The 20,092-nt window shown below is 41.0% G+C and overlaps 2 protein-coding genes and 1 long non-coding RNA gene across 8 annotated transcripts in view; 2 read left to right on the top strand and 1 right to left on the bottom strand.

Moving 5' to 3' along the window:
* The window catches only part of CALD1 (caldesmon 1), a 175,791-nt gene extending 165,960 nt beyond the window's left edge, over positions 1–9,831 (top strand). For 4 of the 6 annotated variants that reach the window (XM_066184480.1, XM_066184476.1, XM_066184477.1 and 1 more), the window contains 7 exons: positions 2,118–2,161; positions 2,266–2,344; positions 4,010–4,141; positions 5,104–5,199; positions 7,604–7,684; positions 7,910–7,943; positions 9,020–9,831. In XM_066184480.1, coding sequence (XP_066040577.1) covers positions 2,118–2,161; positions 2,266–2,344; positions 4,010–4,141; positions 5,104–5,199; positions 7,604–7,684; positions 7,910–7,943; positions 9,020–9,051 — 498 coding nt within the window. In that variant the 3' untranslated portion in view covers positions 9,052–9,831. The remainder of the gene's footprint in view (positions 1–2,117; positions 2,162–2,265; positions 2,345–4,009; positions 4,142–5,103; positions 5,200–7,603; positions 7,685–7,909; positions 7,944–9,019) is intronic. The other 2 variants (XM_066184478.1, XM_066184481.1) reach the window with 1 other exon arrangement.
* A 1,552-nt stretch (positions 9,832–11,383) lies between these two features.
* Positions 11,384–19,855, bottom strand: LOC136290041 (aldo-keto reductase family 1 member B10-like). Its single transcript, XM_066184486.1, has 10 exons — positions 19,730–19,855; positions 18,836–19,003; positions 17,732–17,848; positions 17,006–17,083; positions 16,418–16,540; positions 14,509–14,615; positions 14,225–14,306; positions 13,147–13,230; positions 12,220–12,302; positions 11,384–11,891 (listed from the first exon to the last, which is right to left on the bottom strand). The coding sequence occupies exons 1-10, from the start codon at positions 19,796–19,798 to the stop codon at positions 11,849–11,851; spliced, it is 954 nt and encodes a 317-aa protein (XP_066040583.1). The 5' UTR covers positions 19,799–19,855; the 3' UTR covers positions 11,384–11,848.
* Positions 13,194–14,008, top strand: LOC136290042 (uncharacterized). Its single transcript, XR_010720938.1, has 2 exons — positions 13,194–13,264; positions 13,945–14,008. It is a non-coding gene; the product is annotated as an uncharacterized lncRNA (long non-coding RNA).
* Positions 19,856–20,092: the final 237 nt, after the last annotated feature.

The following is a 20,092-nucleotide window of genomic DNA, read 5'->3' as shown; positions in this document are numbered from 1 at the left end:
TGCCTCCCCAGCCAGAGGGCCTTGCTCAGCTCTGAGGGTTTCTTCCTCTTTCATGTTTATTTTCTGTTTTTGTTTTTTTATTTCACTCTTCTCTTTTGAACAACCCCTGTCCTTTTCCTGATCCCACAGCTGATGCTCTGAGAACTGTTGTTACCAGTGGGTAAAGAATGACTCAATTTTGTCTTTTTCCTACAACGAATAATGTTCCTCTTCTTTCCCACCTCTTCCACCACTCATGCCTGGTTGTCCTGCTGTGCAGAAGCATCTCTCCTACCTGCACATAAGAGTGTGAAGATCCTGTAAATGGATTATTAGACGGTTGCTTTGAGTCCTGATGCGTTGAGATAGTCCATGTTTTGTCCTTGCTGCCCACCAGGGTTTTACTGATGCAGCTGGGGACAGACTGGGGACAAACTAGAAGCTCCTGCTGGAATAATTCATCATTTTGATGCGTTGCTGGTTATGACCCAGAAATCAGAATTTTCTATCAAAAATCACTCCTTCTATACCATAGCAGGCATGAGGTGACGTGTTTTAAGTGACCATACTTGGTCTGTTTGGTCATTTTTGAACCATTTTCTTGCTCATTTTGCGTCATTGCCGGCTGTACTTCCTCTTGGTGATAGAGCTGTAACCTTTTCCTGCGGGTGTGCAGAGCTCCTGCCGGTCTTTTGCTGCCACCTTGTGACATCACTGAAACGGGATTTGTCCTAGCACAGCTCACCTTTGCACTCAGGACTGCTTTTAGCTCAGTGTTTTGGTGACTAAAACTGTATTTTATAAACAAAAGCTGGTAGTGGAAATGACTCTGTAAATTGTATGTATGTTTTAGAGCTTCAGAGGTGCCTTTGAGCTGGATGGATGGTAGCTGGAGTTCCTCCAGTGAGCTCGTTTGGCAAATTCTGCACTCAAGTGAACTGCCTGTGTTCTTGCTTGCAAGGGCTTGAGGAATAAACTGTGCATGCCCTTTGATGGGATTGCTGTGGGACCTGGTATTCTGGGATAGCCTTGGATGCTAAAGGCACTGAAGAGAGCCATTTAAAGGAATGGCTGTCATTGCCTTGTTTTAAATGCACAGATGCCAGAGCAGTCATGGTTAAAGTAAATTGAAAATGGAGAGCCCCTGCTGAGACTGGGGAATCCCCAGGAATCCAGCCAGGCTGATTATTAATCATTTCAATCCCCTGGAGCTGCTTGCATGTATTTTACTTTTAAGTGAAACTTAAAAGAGTTAAGAGTTAAAACTTAGAATCTGGGATGAAAAGTGGAACAATGCGATGTAGATGAGACTTGAGGAAGTTTGATGAAAATATTTCTTGACCCAGAATACAAATACATGCACAAAATCCCCATTCCTCTACCCCCCAGTGTGAAACATTCTAAAACTTTATTCAAGGATGGAGGTTTTCTTTTTCAATATATTGAGAGAATTGACAGAAGTCAAATGAGATCTTCATGAGTCTTCCTCTCTGGAAACACCACAATATTTTCCTATTTACAGAGCTGAAAATAATGATGCAATGTCAGATACCAGTTTGTATAATAACAGCTGGTAGATACTGATTCAGCAGTGACCCTACCTGAAGCAGGGTTTACACTGATGGGTTTTTTGGAGCTCAAATTTAAGTTGTTTGTGTCCTCCAAAAAGATGTACTAAGGGAGGCTTTGTGGCTGAGCTCCAAACCTGGCCTAGTTTGATGTCTCAGGTCAGAAAAACTTTATTGAATTTGCTGTCTGTCTCAAGAGATAAGTACTTGCTCTTGAGTGGGAGATACGAGGATGACACAGGTTTTTGTGCATATCAATCCCTTCCATGAGATAGATTCCTTCCCTTTTCTTCTTTCTGTGTTGTTCATTTATTCTCTTGTTACATATGAGGCACTGAAGAAATGTGTAGGATGCAAACATTCATGTAGAAAATATATCCACTTTTATGGAGATGTAGCATTATAGGCTTCTATCTATAAAACCTTTGTGTGTGTCTGTGAAATTTCTGTTGCAATGTATCTCTTTCAGACTGACTTTTTTGACTTTTAAAATGACATTTCAGGCTGGCCTTGCACTGGCTGGTTCTTTATTAACTTCCAACTTAAAGCTTTTGTTCCTCTTTTTTCTAGATAGAGGAGCGAACAGAATTTTTGAACAAATCTGCTCAAAAGAGGTAAAGCATAGAAACAGTAAGTTCAGTTCAAACAGTAGAATTTAAGTGGAGAGAATAATAATTATATTCCTGCTTTTTTTTTTTTTCTTCCTCACTTCCTGTAGTGGTATGAAGCCCACCCAGACAACAGCAGTTGTCTCAAAGATTGACAGTAGACTTGAGCAATACACTAGTGCAATTGAGGTAAGTTAATTCCAGTAAATGGATCTAATGGCTTTGGGGCCTTTAATCAGCCTTTGTTTTGCTGTTCAAGAATTGCAGGGGTTTTTTGATCACAAATTCTTCTTTAATGTGACTTCAAGAGCAAAATGCTTGAGGCACATCTGTAAGCAACATCTAGAGATGTATCTAAACAAAACCTCAGATCTGTGTCTTCCTTTTCATGCTGCAATTTACTCTGTTTAGTAGGCTTGCAGTAGCTTTGGAGGGTTCAGTCAGCATCTTGAGTGACATTCACATCCTCTGCTTGGCTGATCTGACCTGTCAGCATGGAGATGATGGTCATCCTGAGCAAAGCTGACCTAGCAGCTTATTCAGGAGAGCAAGGAGCTGGCTCTGTGCTGCTGGCTACCACCTCACAGTGAAATTCTTTGTCAAAGACATACCCTGCAGAGAACTGGTCAAGCAGTGACTAAAGGGAAGTCAAAATCACATTAAAATGCAGAATTTGACCCCAGGTGATTTTGACAACTGCCTAAGAGCCAGAACTGAGGGCTTTTTCTGTCCATAGTCCAGGGTAAACTATGAGATTGATATCAGTGTATCCAGCTGCCATCTGATTTGAAATATTTCCTTTGGTGAGCTTCTGATTTGTCCACAAGTTGCCAAATCTGACTTTGCAATTAGAGAGGCAAAGCATCACTCATACAGGTTCTTAGTCTCATCAAATCTATGATATGTAAAATGTGCAAGAATTTTGAAAAGAAGAAAGAGGATGAATTTGGCCTGGTGTTTTTAATAACCATGGAAAAGACATATTTCCCCCCAAAAAACACCCAAAAACTCCCACCCAATCATCCACTCTTGGAAAGAACCACTTGTTTCAAACATACTGTAATTGCTGAGATTTACCCCTGGAATGTGGAGGTTCAGTTGTCTGGGGCAGATGGAGCAGAATCTGATGCTCAGTGACAGAGCAGCCTTTCCCCCGCCTCTGCAAAAGGATTTCCCTAGCTTGGTCACTAAAAGAGCCAGGCTTCCAGGATCCAGGTAATAATTAAGATTTTAAGGCCTTGGAGCAGTGGCGTGAAGAGCTAAGGTTTGCCATGGGTTTTAGAAAGGTAATAAACACAAAAATAAGTGAGTGCCATTTTCACAGCTGGTTGTATCAAAGGTGCAGCTGCAAATGGAAAAGAGGAGAGAGTGTCAGTGTCACTTCTTGAGCTGAGCACTCCTTCTCATCTCTGCATGATCAGTGCTAGAACCGCACAAAGGTGCTGCATACCCTGGAGTCAAACCACCCTGCAAATCCAGCTTTTGATGCCAAACGCTTTAATTTACCATCTGTGAGAGGCTTACCATTAGTTTAGAAATTACCATCCACAGACCCCAGACTGCACACTTACACACACTTGGAGTTTGGCCCTTGCCCTGTAAAAATCTTCCAAGTATGTTTTAAAACACAACTGAAATAATTTAGTTCTTTATGAGCCTAAATGTAGCTCTTAATGAAGGCCCTTTAGGCTGGCCATTAGTTCAGCAAGATTCAGAGCAGAAAATGCTCTTGAGATAATAAACTGGGAATGTGGGAAGGAGCAGTGTGGGAAGGAGCAGGAAGCGGTGACTGTGGGGTGGGGAACAGTAAGGATGAGGAACCAGAATGTAACCAGTGGCCCTGATTTTCCCCAGGGTACAAAGGCTTCAAGACCAGCTAAAGCTTCTGACCTTCATGTTCCAGCTGAGGGCGTCCGTAACATCAAGAGCATGTGGGAGAAAGGGAATGTTTTTTCATCACCTTCTGGAACAGGAACACCAAATAAGGTATGTTCTTAATTTAACCTAGTGATTATAAAGAATTATGCTTTGTACTGTGTGTTTGTGTTCCTGTGAGTCAGCCTGTCTGCTCCTGTTGACATTGCTGGTGAGGAATATCCCAAAGGATCCTGAAGACCTCAGAAATCCATGAGATGGTGTAGCTGCAATATTGAGTAAAATGGAAGAATTTAGTGACCTACTGAGCGCAGTTATGAGACATTCCAGAGCCACATCAGATATCTTAGAAAAATACATCTGGGTCATTCAAGCAGAGTACAAAGAGATTCTTTGAGTAGGGCAAAATTCCTTTGGGGAGCAGAAGAGATTGGAATAGGCAGGATAGTGATGATATTTTCTAGATAATTCATAGAAGTATCTGTGAGACCTTCATCTTTTCTATGTAAATCCTTAAGGCAACATGTTCTGTCTATAAATTGATGCGAGTTGCTGAGCATTTATCACAGACAAAAAGATGAGCCATGGATTGAAGTGGGTCATTAGAGATAGTAATTAAATTTTAGTAATTTGTTCTAGCCTTTTAAAGTGTTAATGTTTTAAATTTTAGGCCACTTCTCTATTGTGCACTTTTTTTGAAAAAAAATTTGTTTAACAAGAGAAAAAAAACGTAGATTTGAATGGATGCCCCTTCTATTAACTAAAGATTTTTGGAGTTTGGGTTTGTGGTAGAAAGAGCGTGTTAATGTCTGACTTTTTTATTGGGGTAGCACTAAAGTGGAGATGTTTTTGTCAGTCCATGTATATAATTTTTGAAAACTAGAGGGCAGTAGCACTGTGTAATTCATAGGGACAATACCTTCAGAGCACACAGGATGTCTCTGAGCAAGCCGTAGGTTCAGTGAGGATCTTTCTGTTAAACTCAGGCTTGGCTTTGCTTTTAAATCTAAATCATGGTAAACAGAGCAAAAGCCATTCTGAAAGCCTTCTGATTGGACTTTATCATTTTGCAGGAAACTGCTGGACTGAAGGTTGGTGTCTCCAGTCGTATCAATGAGTGGTTGACCAAGACCCCAGAGAGCAACAAATCCCCTGCTCCAAAACCTTCTGTAAGTAAACTTGGGACAACCATCTCTTCAGTAGGTGGGTTCTCTCCTGGGGCAGAGGGTGCTTCCTCCACCAGCTGATGGCCTTTGGAGGAACTCTGCTTTGTCTCCTCTTGGAAGCTCACAGAGGCCCTCTGGCTGCTGACTCCTTGGTAGTCAGAAAATGGGAGAGGAAACAGGGCAGTTCTCACCTGAAAGCTCAGAGAAGCACTTTTCTGGTAGAGGAGGACTTTAATTTACCACCTGTGAAAGGCTTGCCATTAATTTAGAAATTACCAGCCACAGACCCCAGACTGCACACTTACAAATACTTGGAGTTTGGCCCTTGCCCTGTAAAAATCTTCCAAGTATGTTTTAAAACACAACTGAAATAATTTAGTTCTATATGAGCCTAAATGTAGCTCCTAATGAAGGCTCTTTAGGCTGCCCATCAGTTCAGCAAGAATCAGAGCAGAAAATGCTGTCAAGGTAATAAACTGGGACTGTGGGAAGGAGCAGGAAGCGGTGACTGTGGGGTGGGGAAGGGTAAGGATGAAGAACTGGAAGGTAGATGTCCATATTGAAGAATTGTTTGTGATGTTAATAAATCAACCTCAGGATTTTGTTAAATATCTGGTTTCTTCCCTGTATCCTTGTGCAGTGTTTTTCTGCCAGTTCACCTGCCCTTTATAAAAAGTGCAGCCTGAAAAACATTTTCTCAATGCACACTCCTATTTGTCCTAAAGAGGAGTTTGAAATTTGCAGCATTGTCCGCTATAGAATCTGCCTCCGGATTTTTCTCTCTTCCTTTTAAGTTGCATCTTTTAGAGAATGTAAAACTAATCTCTTGTTTTTCCCTCAGCCAACTGTTTCTATCTATGTCTTAATTTCCCTCTTTCTCAATAGATTGTTCTTTCTTCTTTCAATGTCTCTGCTTGAAGGAATGTGCCCTCCTCCTATTCTTCTTCTTTGGGGGTCTGTTTGCTAAGTTGGTCAGGTAAACCTGTTTATAATTGACTATGAAGGTTTATATGCATCTATAATGTGTGATTTTGACATTTTTTTTTTTTTTTTTTAGTCAAGATAAATTGAAGGGAAGCCTAGAATTTTTTATTTAGCAAATAACTTCTCACCCCCATCACATTCTGCCAAAGTAAAGAAATGTTCAGAGTTTTTGTGGCCATCAAGATTCTGGTGGGTTTTGGAAGAATATTGAATTTAAGGCAGAGCAAAAATTTCAGTTTTATGGTGAATTGAAATCACAGATCCCAAATTATTTCAGGACTATGGAAATGGATTTGTGATGATGTCCACTGCAGGTGGCTTTGTGATAAGCTCAAAGTTGCTTGCTTTCTTCCTTCCTCTGGTACTACTGCACTCCCTTTTTTAAGTGCAGAATTGGCTTCAGGTTTTAATCATCAGCAACCCTGTGTGGCTGCAAATTTTGATCAGTTCAAGAGGATCTCTGCTAGATGCAAACACCCCTTGCAGGCATCTCATTTCCATTCATCACTGAACGTTTTACAGGTAGAAATTCTCATGCGCAGAAAATCTGCCTCCCTATGTACAAAATCCTGGAAGCCATACAGGAATTGAATACTTCCTGAAAAGGAGAGTACTTATGTCCAAAATTGTTTGAGTCTCTTGTTTGCCATGCACAGAGGTAGATATCAATCCATCTGCCCAACAGATGTCATTTTCATTTGCAGACCTCCTTTTCCCCAAGAAGCTAATCGGCATTTTTATGGGGCTTTGATTAAAGTCTTCATAATACACTCATTTTCAGAGAATACTACTATTCTTTAATGACTTTGTTGCATCTGTTTTGGGGAGTTTTTTCTGTCAGGCTAGTGATTGGCACATCCTAAGGTTGCAAAAGATGCAATGGAAATTAAAATGGATGTGAAAGACTACAGTGATAAGTGCTGAAATCTGTATTTAAGGATTTGCTTTTCTGTTGTATTAAAAGTCCACCACTATATTCTATACAAGTTTTTACTACAATACTTTGATTTTGGTCTAAACCAAGAAAAGATACTTTTGAATTTCTCCCTAGCAGAAATACTGTCCCTGAAAAAAATGTGGGGTTTTTTCTGCAAAAATTTGATTTGATTATTTTGTAAAAATCTGATGCAGTAACTCCTCACTGCACTCCCTAGATTGACCATGCTGAGTTAAGACCAGTCTGTGCCATATGAAAAAGATGCAACAGTATTCTTTTTTGTCATAAAACATGGATATATGTGAAGTTATTTTGTGAAATACAATTCTTTATAACTGATAGATAATGTAATATTTACCACTTGGTGGATGTTCCTCAACTTCTCTTGTGAGGAAGTTGCATTCTAACTTTTTCTTTAACAATGAAAATAAACCTGAACTAATGTTGGTTTCTGTTGGTTTCTGTTCTCTGACATTAAAAATACAGGATTTAAGACCAGGAGATGTATCTGGCAAACGTAATCTCTGGGAGAAGCAGTCAGTGGAGAAGCCAGCTGCTTCTTCTAAGGTAATAACACTTCTGGGCAGTGTTTAGATGATCATATTTTGTTACTAATCCACCTTTTTATCTGTAAAAGAAAGTACAGTGAGGTTCAGAATGCAGTGTACCACTTTTATATTGATGTTTGGCAGAGCTGTGTTATGTGTGGGCATCTGTCCTTTGCATGGAGTTATAAATAGCAATGTTCTCCTATATGGGATTTTAATAATGACTTTTTGCTTTTTCAAACAGGTATCAGCTACGGGGAAAAAATCAGAGACTAATGGTAAGTAATGCCGTAATGCATACATTGCACCTGTTTCTATAGTTTGATACATATTATTACACATATATAATATATTATGCATAAAAGGTTAACATACATCATTATATGTATATTTAATAAAATAATGCATACAATATCTTATGATAGGCATATAATAACACAATGCAAATATTGTAATACCTATTACTATATAGAAAGGTTGCCACATTTTTGCATAGGTGTACTTTTGTTTTAAAATTCTGCAGCTGCTCATGTTGATGACAAAAACCCCTTTTTGCCTTTGCCTTTCAAAAACTCCTTTACAATAACATTGAAACATGAATGGTTGAGAAACTGCTTTTGCTGGAGCTGTGCATTGTTGTCTTTTCAAGGCAAAAATAGTTATGCTATTGTCATTTTGAAACCACTGGTTGGTGAAACGCAACCTAGTTTTACAGAAAGAAATCAGCAAAATAGCCCTCTTAGCTTTTTATTTTTTATTTTAGCCCAAAGCACTCCAGATAAAGCCAATTAAACTAATTATATGACTAAGAACCAGTGGGGAAGAATGGAAGCTCACTGACCAATTTAATAGCTTTTAAGGATGCTTTGCAACATCCCTCGATTCTTTACTAAGAGTGAAATGATCAAATATAGAAAAACTCTTGGTTTTCTACACTTTAATATGTGCACACACATTTTTAGTGGTTTTATGTAAAGCCAGAGGTATACCTGTGAACTTTTTGCTTGAGAATTGTGCAAAGCAGAATTGTTTTGTTCCTCTTGTGCTTTTTTAAAGCAAAGTGTCAGGAGAGGGAGTTTTGGGCTGGCTCAGTGTTTGTGCAGCCGTGCTCCCATGGAAGGCGTTGTCCACCCACAGGAGCAGTCCCAGCAGAGGGGTTCGGACACTGCTGAGCCTCTCCTCAGAGGCTCAAATCCTCATTTTTGTCCTCCTCAGAGCAATCCCAGTACATGAGCAGAGCAGCACCCAGCTTGAGTCCTGCCTTCTTACAGGTTAACCTAAAGAGCTGTGCCTTTTCTGTTCTAGAGATGTGTTTGGGTTGTTTCAAGCCATATTTAATCTGTCTTTTTCTCAGCAGGTTTGAGACAATTTGAGAAAGAACCATAGAAGGCCACTAAAGACGCTGGACCAATCAGTTTGGGGGGAAAAAAAAAAAGGAAAAAGTGCTAAATTGTTCTTTTTATATTTATGTTTATTTACCAAAATGTCTTTTTGCATTATCCCAGATAAAACCATGTATATTAGCACTGTATTTAATAGTCACTCTAGACATTCATCAGAATAGTACTGCCTTTGCACAAGAGCCTTTATTCCTAAAGAAACCCATGCTGTGAAATATATAGACTCTCCTACTGATAGTCATAAATATGTATCTGAACAGTGATTTCAGCTGGCATTAGAGGTCAACCCAAAAGGCATGTAAAGTAAAGTTGCTTGGGAAAGGTGTGCAGTAAACCTATAAAAACAATGGTTACTTTTGTAATACAGAAGTCTTTTTCTTTCTGCACTTTAAACTAAGGCATGGAAGAAATATCTTTAGTTGACAATGTAATATTTTCTGTAAGTTGCCCATGTCATGAGAAATACTGCATCAATAACATGTTTTATTTTTTTTTGTTTTATACTATTTTTAGTATCAATTTTTCCATTCTAGTTTAAGTTAATACCTAAATTTGGGATGATTATGTTAGCTGACAGCGGTACTGATATTTCTTTTTGTTGTTAGTGACTAGTAATTGAATGCAATCTAGAAAAAAATATATATACACACATAGCTTTACAAAGTTTAGCCTAAAGGCACTACTAATGGTAGAATGCTTTAATATGTGCTAGAGTATTATATTTAGCAATAAACATACATAATTAGCCAATATCACAGCTTAAAAAGTAAAGACAAAATCACACACTTTTCTGTAGTAAGATTTCATAATTGTCATTAGTGGTATGGTGAGATAAGTATTAAAAAAATTTAAATGTCAGTTGCCCAGTAATGGGTAATTAAAAAGAAAGTATAGTTTTTAAAAGAGGAAAAGGTAAGGGTATAGAGGGTCAAAAATAGGTCACTTGTATAAAACCTTGTAGTTTAATTTATATAAAACTACCATAATTAAAAAGAAAAAATTGTAAACAGAGTTGGAGCTTGTTTCAAATGACTACACTAAATCTTGCCATCCATCTGTGCCGTATACCAGGTCCATCAAAAATGAAGTAAACCTCTATCTTTATGATGCTTCTTTTTACCTCTCTCTCCTGAATATCTTATTTACAGGTGTTTTCATTTGTATATAGTAAATACATGGCCATAAGACGTCAGCTTGGTTTGAATTTACATGCTATACAGTTTAGCATTTACATCCTACAGTGTATGGGTGGCATAAACTGAGCAACTCAAGTAGCCCCTGAGCGTGTTGTTAACAGCTTTGTTGTGCATTAGAACCCCCAGTTATCACCACTTCTTTGTCTTACAGCATCTGGCTTCTTCCTAAAGAAGTGCAATGTTATATTTCAGCCCAAAGCTGGGCTGCCTTGCTTGGCTGGAACATCTTGTTTACATCTCAAGATGCATGAAGTTATCGGTAGGGGGTGAAACTGTGCCTAACATTGTCTGTGAGTTGTCGTGGGGTTTTTGTTTGTTTGGGGTTTTTTTTGTTTTGTTTTTTGTTCGGGGGTTTTGTAAACACGCCTCTCAGTCTTTCAAATACATATGACAGCTGCAATAAAAACAACTTGTTCAAACAATGTGTTCTGAAACTGCATCTGCAATAAATGGAATATTTCCATCAGCAGCCCCCTGTTTGTTAATGAGTAGGGATGGACCAGTAGTTGTTAGTGGGATAGGAATTGTGCCCAGTCCCTGTGAGGTAAGGTGAAGAACCCCTAAGGATGTCTCTCCTGCATGCCACCAACCAGCTTGGCTTTGACTTAGCAAAATCTGCCTGAAAATACTTTAGAGTAATTAACTGTGAGGCTGTCTAAGGGTTTGCTTTGGTGATTTTGAAGAAGAGTTTTTTTCTGTGCTTTCCTTAGGTAAAGCCAGCCTGTGTCTGAGTGTAACATTCTGGATGCTGCCAGCAGAGCTGCAAAAATCTAAGTTTATATTTGAGACTCCCAGGCTGATGTTGGAGGTAGCCCTGGCTGGCTGGATTTTACTGAGTTATCCCTACCCATGGTGCTGCCTTCTCCACGAATCACACAGGAGTTCAGTTTCTAGGTATTCAGAGGAAGGGTTGTGTGAGAAAACAGTTACAACTTTGTTCTTTAGGTCCCAGCTAGAGCTCAATCCTGTTTTGAAGAATAAGCCACAAAGTAATCTGTATGTCCTGTCCTTGTACAGAAATTACAGAAGCTTATGTCTATCTGTATTAAAATTTGTAAAACCCCAGACTTTAGAAAAACATGCCAAACTATATAAAACAATTTAAGGACTGCACTGATCAACTTTTGTTGTTAATAAAACTTTATTTATATAAAATTTTAAAGCACTAGAAATAGACTCTATAAAAAATCACAAATGTACAAAAAGCATTATAATTAGAGCATTCTTTGACAGTGACTCATGAGCCAGTATGACTGAGCACACTGGAAGTAACATATAAAAAACTCCATCTAAGTCACTTCTTTTGTTAAAAATGTCTCTAATTAAGGAAGATCAAATAAAAAGGAAATGAAAAAACATTGTCTTTTCACTACTAATCAAAACCAGATTTCTGCAAAGCATCTTTACAAAACCCCCACCCTTTCTGCTGCATTCTTACATCAGTTAGTGGTCTCCTCCTTAAAAAAAGGAGGAAAAAGTAACTGCTCATAACGATTATGAGGTACAGAAGAAGAAATGAAGATCAAGCTGGAAAGTACATCTAATCTGGAAGCAGTTAAATGAAGGTCTTGCAGGAACCACCTGCATTTAATATTCTGCTTTGAATGGGTAGTCCTTGTGGTTGACAGCCCTGAAAAGAGAAAGACCTTGTTATTCAAGCAGTGCAGGAAGTATCTTGAGCAGCATTTCCCTGTTTCAGTCTCCCTCCCCCACTGCCCCTGCACTCAGGTTCTGCAGCTGTCAGTAAACTGAACACAGGCTTGTGAGAAAGCCCCTGGAACACCCAGATGCTGGAGGGAACACTCCAAATTAATCTCCTTTAAGTTCCAGGACATGAGTCACTGAAGTTTAAAGCAGGAGCTCTCCCTGGTTTTGGTCATGTTTGTTTTCAAGACAGGGGGGATGAAAATATAGACAGAAGCAGGATGAATGGACAGTAAGGATAATAAGGAACGTACTGGACCACTGGAACTGCCCTCCAATTCCTGTTAAAGCTGAGGATGACATCCATCTCCTTTTTAGACAGTTCAAAGTCAAAGACCTAGCAGGGAAAGAGAAAGAAAAAAAGCTTTTTAGTTAGGCTTATGAGCAGTTAGCTACTAAGTGTGCTTCATGCACTTAGGACCTGAGGGAGGAATGCATTAAGCATAGTTAAGCAATCCTCTTATTTCTCAGGCAAATAACAACCCTTGAAGTCATCAAGACAGTCCTTTTCTTTCTGAGGTGCTGTTCATAGCAAAGTCTCACACTTCTGGGTGGCTGAATGCCAACAGCACTGCACTTTGTGTTGTGTCCCAAATATTGGAGCTGGAGGTAAATTTTCTGCTATGAGGAAGGGCTAATGGGTATCAGCTGCAAACAGTTGCCTCACAGTTAATCAATTAAGAGTTCTTGCCAGGGGTTCATAGGAGAAATAACCCCAAGCCCTCTCACCATGGAGAGAGGGTTTGCTTTCTCACCATTGAAAGCAGCACAGAGGTCTTCTATAAGATGCCACACCTTATGAGCAAACATTACAGCTAAATTTCACTGCCAAGGCGAGCCACAGCCTCCAAGCGAGACAAACTCTAACAGGTCTGGTGTTTGTTCACAGCTTGTTCCTTTACACCCTAAGGACTTGTTATGCTTTTCCCCAAGGGCAAGTCCACACCTGGGGCTCCCTTTCTGCAGCAGCAGGGCTCAGACAACCTGGGGGTAACCCATTTCTCTCCTATCAGGAACAAAATGCTTTTCCCAGATAGTTTGGTAGTGCGGAGCCCCAGTCTTCAAACCTCTGCACCCCCCTTGCAGTGACTCAGGTGCTGCTTGGAAACACAGAGGGGCTATGGGTGTGGGTGCCTATCCTGGACAAAACCAGGCAGCAGCATTTCCAAAGGGAGCTTCACCTTCATGTTTTCCTCAACACGGTGTGGTTTGTCAGACTTGGGGATGACAATGATGTCTCTTTGGATCAGAAAACGGATCAGGACCTAGGAAACAACAACAAGGAGCATGAACCCTGAGGTACCAAGAAATCTATTCAAACACATTTTGTAGATTTTTTTTTCCTTTTAATCTACAATTTATTTTTCTACACCCATATTCAGCCTTTGGAAGACTACCAGTTTGCACACAGGAGTTTGATATTCTAGGATTTGCTCATGTGTTTGCCAGTAGACTGGCAATCTGTAATTTTTTCAAAAAAAATTTTAAAATTTTCTATGTTTCTACATTGTGGCTTTTGCAGGATTTGTTTTGTTTTTGTTTAGGGTAGTGGCAAGGGGAGAAAAATTACGATGCTCTGGCTTGTATCAAATGAGTACTCAGACTCAATGAGCATAATGACACTACAGATTATTTTGGGGTCATAGGTAAAACACCTCACAAAGGTTCAGCTTTTGGACGTCCATAAAAGGAAAAACATATTTACAGAATTTAAAAGTTCCTCCCCCACCAAAATAAAGGACTATTGCATACAATGTTTTTTTCATCCTGCTCTGCCTGTCTTAAAATAAGATTGTCTTTGATTGCATGTGACATGTGGCTTTGTTTGAAGTGTAGTTTCTGCACACCCCAGGCATCAACTCATCTGTGTGACTAGCAAACTAATAGAGAAAAAAAATCTTAAATAATCAAGCAGCTTTCAATAATTCTTTGTGAACATGAGCAGATTGGAGGCAATCAAATATGTTTCCAAATTACAGGACTCATGTGAAGAATAACTTAGCTGGAGAAAGGAATAAAAATTCAGGAAGGTGAACACCTGAGGGAAGCATATACCATTGCTGAGCAATCCACCTCAAAACTTGGCACTCAAGACCTCCTTCAAAATAGCTGGTAATTTTTATGAATGCTGTTAAGAACTTGCCAGAATGAAGAGTCAAGTCCAGCCCCATTATAATGTATCTCCAGACAAAGTAGCAGGTGCTAAGGCTGGCCTGTAAGACATCTGAGGAGGAGGAATAGTTTCCTCTGACATCTTACCTGGGCAGGGCTTTTCTGATGTCTAGCTGCAATGTCTTTAATCTTGGGATCATCCATGAGCGTGGGTTCCCCTGGCTTAGCCCTGTTAAAAAATAAAGATAGTGGCAGTAGAAAGGTGACAGGTTCCCTGTAGGAGCCTTGCATCATGTGACATAATCTGCATCAAGACAACAAAACTTTTCTCATTTTACCTGTATCATTTACCTCATTTTCTAATAATAATAGTAATTTTCATAGTTCAACTGCACTGTTTTGTGTACAGAAAGGCTGCAATGCTCTCTTACCATGGGCGATTAGGAGAGCCCAGGGGGCTGTATGCAGTCACAGCAAGCCCTTTGGATTTACAGTACTTGACCAACTTCTCCTGGGTCAGGTATGGATGACATTCCACCTGCAAGCACAGAAAGTTGGTTGACAAAGAGGCAGATAAACCTCAGACTTTGCTGAGCTGCAGAGCATTACATTTTAAATCCTCTTGGGTCACAGAAAATGTGAAGACTTCCAGTATCATGATTCAAGCATATCTTTTGAAAAAGTTATTAATGTCACAGCAGTATCTAGAGGTCTAGAAGAGAATAAAGCTTTCTCATGCTACATATTACCCAAAGAAAGGAAAAAAAATGATGAGAAAAGTGGAAGTGTTATCTATGTGGGATCTGGGAAATGAGCCCTTCTGGACTACTGCAGGGCAGGGTTACATTGTCACAGGGGCAGCTCAGAATGCCGCAAGTTTATTTTCAGCTCTGATGCACCCAACCTCTCCTTGCCTCAAAGAGCCCCTCTGATTGCTGAAGGAGCTTGGGGAGATCACCTGAGCTAACCTAAGGAAGCCAGTTCATGTTGCAAATAGATGTTTTGGGTAAGATGTCCTGAAAGCAACAGGAGCTCCACGGGGATGCTGCTCAGCTGCCACAAGCTATGGCATGACCACAGGGCTGGGTCTGTGCTGCTTCATGTGGCCCTGTGCACATACCCACCTCTTTCTGAACACCAGGGCTTAACTCCTAGGCATGGTGACAGGAAAAATGTGTGCGGTAGTTAACTTACACTGTTGAAACCCTGGGCACTGAGAATTTTAGACTTTTTGTGCTGACAGGAATTGACCCTCAAGAAAACACTACATGTGACCTGAGGCCTTGGAACTGGCTTCCAAAATTGAGTGATAGCACTGGGATTATGGGCGTGTAGTTAGAAGTGTGTAATACCACAGGGTGCAAAACTTAAGAGTTTAAGGTTTTAGAATATAGTAATATACATAAAGCAAGACAGAGGTTTTAGAGTGTAGGCTAAGTTGTCCTTTTTTACCTTCTTCTTCATGGGTCTGGGTAGTATTCTGTAATTGGGTAGAAAAATCCACATTGTGGACCACAGGTAGTTGGTTATTGGGTTAAAAGTAAAAATAATTTAGGTGTCATCTCATCACTGGACAGTTTGTGCTTAAGAGACCTTGTAGAGAGATAGAGACAGAGCTATTTTTCTACTTTGTTAGCTAGAACTCACAACTTGTGAGACTGTACTGTAGATAAGAATTAATAAACATCTGAATCTGAACATGAACTGCATCTCTCAAGCATTTAATCCTGGTTCTAACAGAAAAAAAGAAGATAACCCCACAGCTAGTGTGGGGACTTCCCTGGATATTCTCCACCTGGAAGAGGTGGGCATTCAGCAGCCTCAGCTGAGTGCAAAGAAGTTGCACAAGGAAGAAAATCAGAAGGTCCCTAAGGTGCTGCCGTCCTGTGATTATGTTCATGAAGTATGTGGCGAGAATTTATTATGTAATTGTACTCTTCAACCTCCTTTCTGTAATGATGTTGAGTGGTTTATATATTTTACATTGAAAAATGAGTAAGTCCAGTGCATCCCTGTATAGTCCTGTGCTGGTGTGGAAGCTCACAGTGGGGATTTTACTGAATCTATTTACAATTACTCTAAATATATATTATATAATTATATATTATTTACATAGGACATGTATATTGTATTTATCTATTACATGAATTTAGGTATATTGTAATTATATATATGCACACACACACATTGTAAATCTATTTAGGAATACTTCTAAGTGGAAGGCTCCAGCCTCATGGAAAGGGATTGGATCTAGATAATCCTTAAAGTACCCTTCAACCCTAATCCATTCTATGATTCTAGACTGCAAGGTTAACTTAGGAATGGAAACAAAATTCTCACCTGGTTCATTACAGGCTTGTATTTCAGCCCTGGCTTGTTCAAGATTCTTTCAATCTGCTCATGGTTAAAGTTGGAGACACCAATGGCTTTTACCAGACCAGCATCCACCAGCTCTTCCATGGCCTAATGAGTAAGGACAAGCAAGAATGAGTTGGTGTATTACTGTTAAACTACATTATTTTATTTCTCTCAAGATTGTGGCAAATGAACAAACAAACAGCTCATGCTAGATTAGATTACATAAAAGTATCTCAGTTAATAAAAGAAAATCAAATCCTACCTGTATGAACACCCAGTAAATTAACAGCCACACCTAGATTAATCTAAAGGGTTGGTTCTACCATTGTGTGTATCCAAGTATTTTAGAAACACCACCTACAGTGCTGATAGCTTCCTTCTCTTTAGCCTTACTACAAACATCCCCTTCTTGCTCCCCAAAACAAGAGATTCAAGCAGCTGTCTGGTTGAAATACAATTTTGTTTGGCTGTCCTTCATATCCAAACATATCCCTCAATTTCATTTTGCACACAGATCTCTACTCCATCTTTAGTGCTGATACCCACTCTGAAGACCAAATATTGACTTACCTCCCATGTGTCCAGAAAATCTGTGTCACTGGGAATACTGTGGCCCTTGTCATCCAGAGGATGCAGCTCTTCACCAGCCTGTTAAATCAAGGCAGATAATACACAGACTTTTTAGGTGTTGAATTTTCTACAGTGTACTAGCACTTCGGACTGCCTTTACAGGCAGCAGGTTAGCAGGTTGTTTAAAAATATTGCATAACTAAAAATGATGCATGTCCATTAGTATTCTCTTCTGCATGAGGGCCATACTTTTCAAAATCAGTCCCTGCATGCAGAGACTGTGGGGATTAGTAATAATTATGTAACTTCTGTAGATCTGGAGAGAAGGGAACAGACACCCCATAGCCCCTTTATTCTAGTTTCTTATTTATTTTACACAGATGTAGACTGGGGGAAGAAACACATTACTTCATTTTTCACTTGCTGGTTACTTCAGACCAAGCCAACATCCCCAAAAACCTAGATGTCCACGCTGTAACCACCATCCTGTGCTGGTTACCAGAAGGCCCAGGGGGCTCACACCTACAACTCATTCCAAAAGGCATGGAAAGCCAGCCCCCTGTGCTGAAACACACCACTGCTTTAGTGACCAAATTCTTGCTACCACCAGGACCAGGGAAGAGCCAAATGAACCCCATATCCCAGCTGTGTCATGAAGATGGTCACAGCAAAGATGAGAGAATGCACAGAAATCAAAAGGAGGAAAGGTGTGGAGAGCAGGACTACCTTGAATCCCATTGGGAAGTGCATCAGGTAGAGGTCCAGGTAGTCCAGTTGGAGTGCAGCAAGGCTCTTCTTCAATCCGACCTTGACCATGGATTTCTCATGGAACGTGTTCCACAGCTGTGGGAAGAGACCAAGCCTGACTGTTACTTTACAGCTCCCACAGGGCAGACCAGGGGACAGAAGCTTCTCACTTGGAGGTCTGAGAGGAAAACTCCCACTTAAGTCAGTACATGTTGAAGATGAGAATGTAACATTTCACTGTCAAAGCATACCACAAAGCTGACTGTCATGAAGGTCGAGTCAGGATTCCCACTTATGAGAAGATATTCTCAGGTATAAATTGTAACACTCTCAAAAGTGCATCTGACACAGCAAAGCTTTTAGCGTTACAATTATTTTTTTCAGCCTAAGTTTTGACTATTGGGCAGCTCATAGATACAGTCATTCTGTCCCTTTTAACTGTCCATATTGAGAGCAGTTGTCAATTTCACTTCATTTCTGAAATCAAAATTCAAGTTGTTTAAATAGAAGAACAAGTATTATTAAATGAAACCATGTTCTTTTACAAAAACAAAGCTTAATGTGGTAAATATTAGTTCTACTCAAAGTTTTCTAGTTTTGCTGGTGAAAACCGCAAGTGATAAATTTATTAGTTGAACTGTTCTTTTTGGTAAGGAGCACTTGTGGAACAAGGGGATGAGATAAAGGAATGAATAAAACACATATGAAATACTTTTGATTTCTGTTCCCTTTCAAGATTACCATTTGCACATGTTTTCAAATGTCTTGCTTAGCACTGATGAATCCAGACAATTGTTTTCCACCCCACTCCCCTTATCTTTCTTGGGTGTGTCCACTTGAACATCCAGTAAAATTGACTTAATCAATGTGAGGGAATTATTGGAGCAGTTAGTGATATCTTTCCTAGGTTGTCAGTGGTTCCCGATGAAGCCAAGTCAAAATTGTAAATACAGGATGGAACTTTTAAGACTCAACAAGAAAACCATGAAGTGGATGTCAGAGAAGGGAATGTTACTTTACAGGTACAACAAGGGCTTCTCTGCAAGAAAAGCTAAACGCCCCAATAATTTTGCACGCTTGTACCTTAGTGACAATGAAGAGGTCTTCCCGTTTCACAACCCCCTCCTTGATCTTCTGCTGGACTGCGTTGCCTATTTCGTTTTCATTCTGGTAGAAATAGGCACAGTCGAAGTGGCGGTAGCCGGCATCAATTGCAAACTTCACCACCTCTTCCACCTTTCCCGGGGGAGCCTGAAAGCAAACAGAAGTCAGCCATGAGCTCTGCCATGTCCCCCTGCCAGGGCTCAGTGCTAGGACCGCTCCACATAGTCCCCCTTTCCAGCTGCTCCTGGAATTTTCTCATCACCTGCAGTGAGCTGAAACCCGACGGAGTTTCCAGGCAAAACAGCGTTCATTTCTGCAGGGAACTGGGACAGAGCTGAAATGAGTTTGCTTCCGCTAGACTTTCAACTCTGCCACTGCCAGGAGCGCCCTATGCGCTGTCATTTCCCCTCTTCGCTCCCTGTGTTGCCCAAGGAGTTTCGCCACTTCGCCTTCCCCAAACCTTCCCCTCTTCACACCGCGACCCCATCCCGCGCTGCGAGCCGCTGCCGCTGGCTCTTTTTGGTCGGTTTCTTTCCCTTCCCCCCCCCCCCCTTTTTTTTTTTCTTTTTGGGCCTCCTTCCACCTTCTCCAGCCTCCAGTTTATATTTTTTCTGCCTTTTCCCTCTTGCCTGTGGCTCCCCGCGGCCCCCCCCCGCTCCCGGCAACCCGCCCGGTTACACAAGCGGCGGCCATGGGGCCGGAGACGCCGAGCCCACGCAGAGCACGAATCCCGCTCTTAGAGGCGCGGCTCCTTCCCTGTTTTGTCGGGGTTTAACTTTATTTCACATCTCGGCTTCTATTTCGTTGTTTTTTAACTTTATTTCCCATCTCGGCATCTGCCGCCGGATCCCCGCCCTCCTTTCGCGCCGGTACCTGCCAGGTGCCCAGCCCCAGCGCGGGGATCTTCATCTTGTTGCTGAGCTCCACGCAGGGGATGGCCATGCTGCCGGTGTCTGTCTGTCGGTCCGTCCGTCTGTCGGAGCCTGCCCAGGGCTGCCCGAGGCCGCTATAAAGGAGCGGAGCTGCCGCGGCCCCGCCTCGCCCCTCCCCGCCTCGTCACAGGCGACCCACGCAGGGGATGCCCGCAGGCACGGTGAGGCTGCCGAGAGGCTCGGGGTTGTTTGTGGTTCTTTGGGGATGAGCAAGGTAAAAGCGAATAGCTCGGCAGCGGATCCGGCGCTTTGCATGCGTTCTGCTGTGCTGCGGTGGCGTCGCCACCCCTGGAAGCGCTCGGAA

This window comes from Chamaea fasciata, unplaced genomic scaffold (genome assembly GCF_029207755.1).
Source record: "Chamaea fasciata isolate MVZ Bird 193981 ecotype frontalis unplaced genomic scaffold, bChaFas1.0.hap1 SCAF_5, whole genome shotgun sequence".
In the NCBI taxonomy this organism is placed as follows: Eukaryota; Metazoa; Chordata; class Aves; order Passeriformes; family Sylviidae; genus Chamaea; species Chamaea fasciata.
This window is presented reverse-complemented; position numbering and strand designations above follow the sequence as displayed.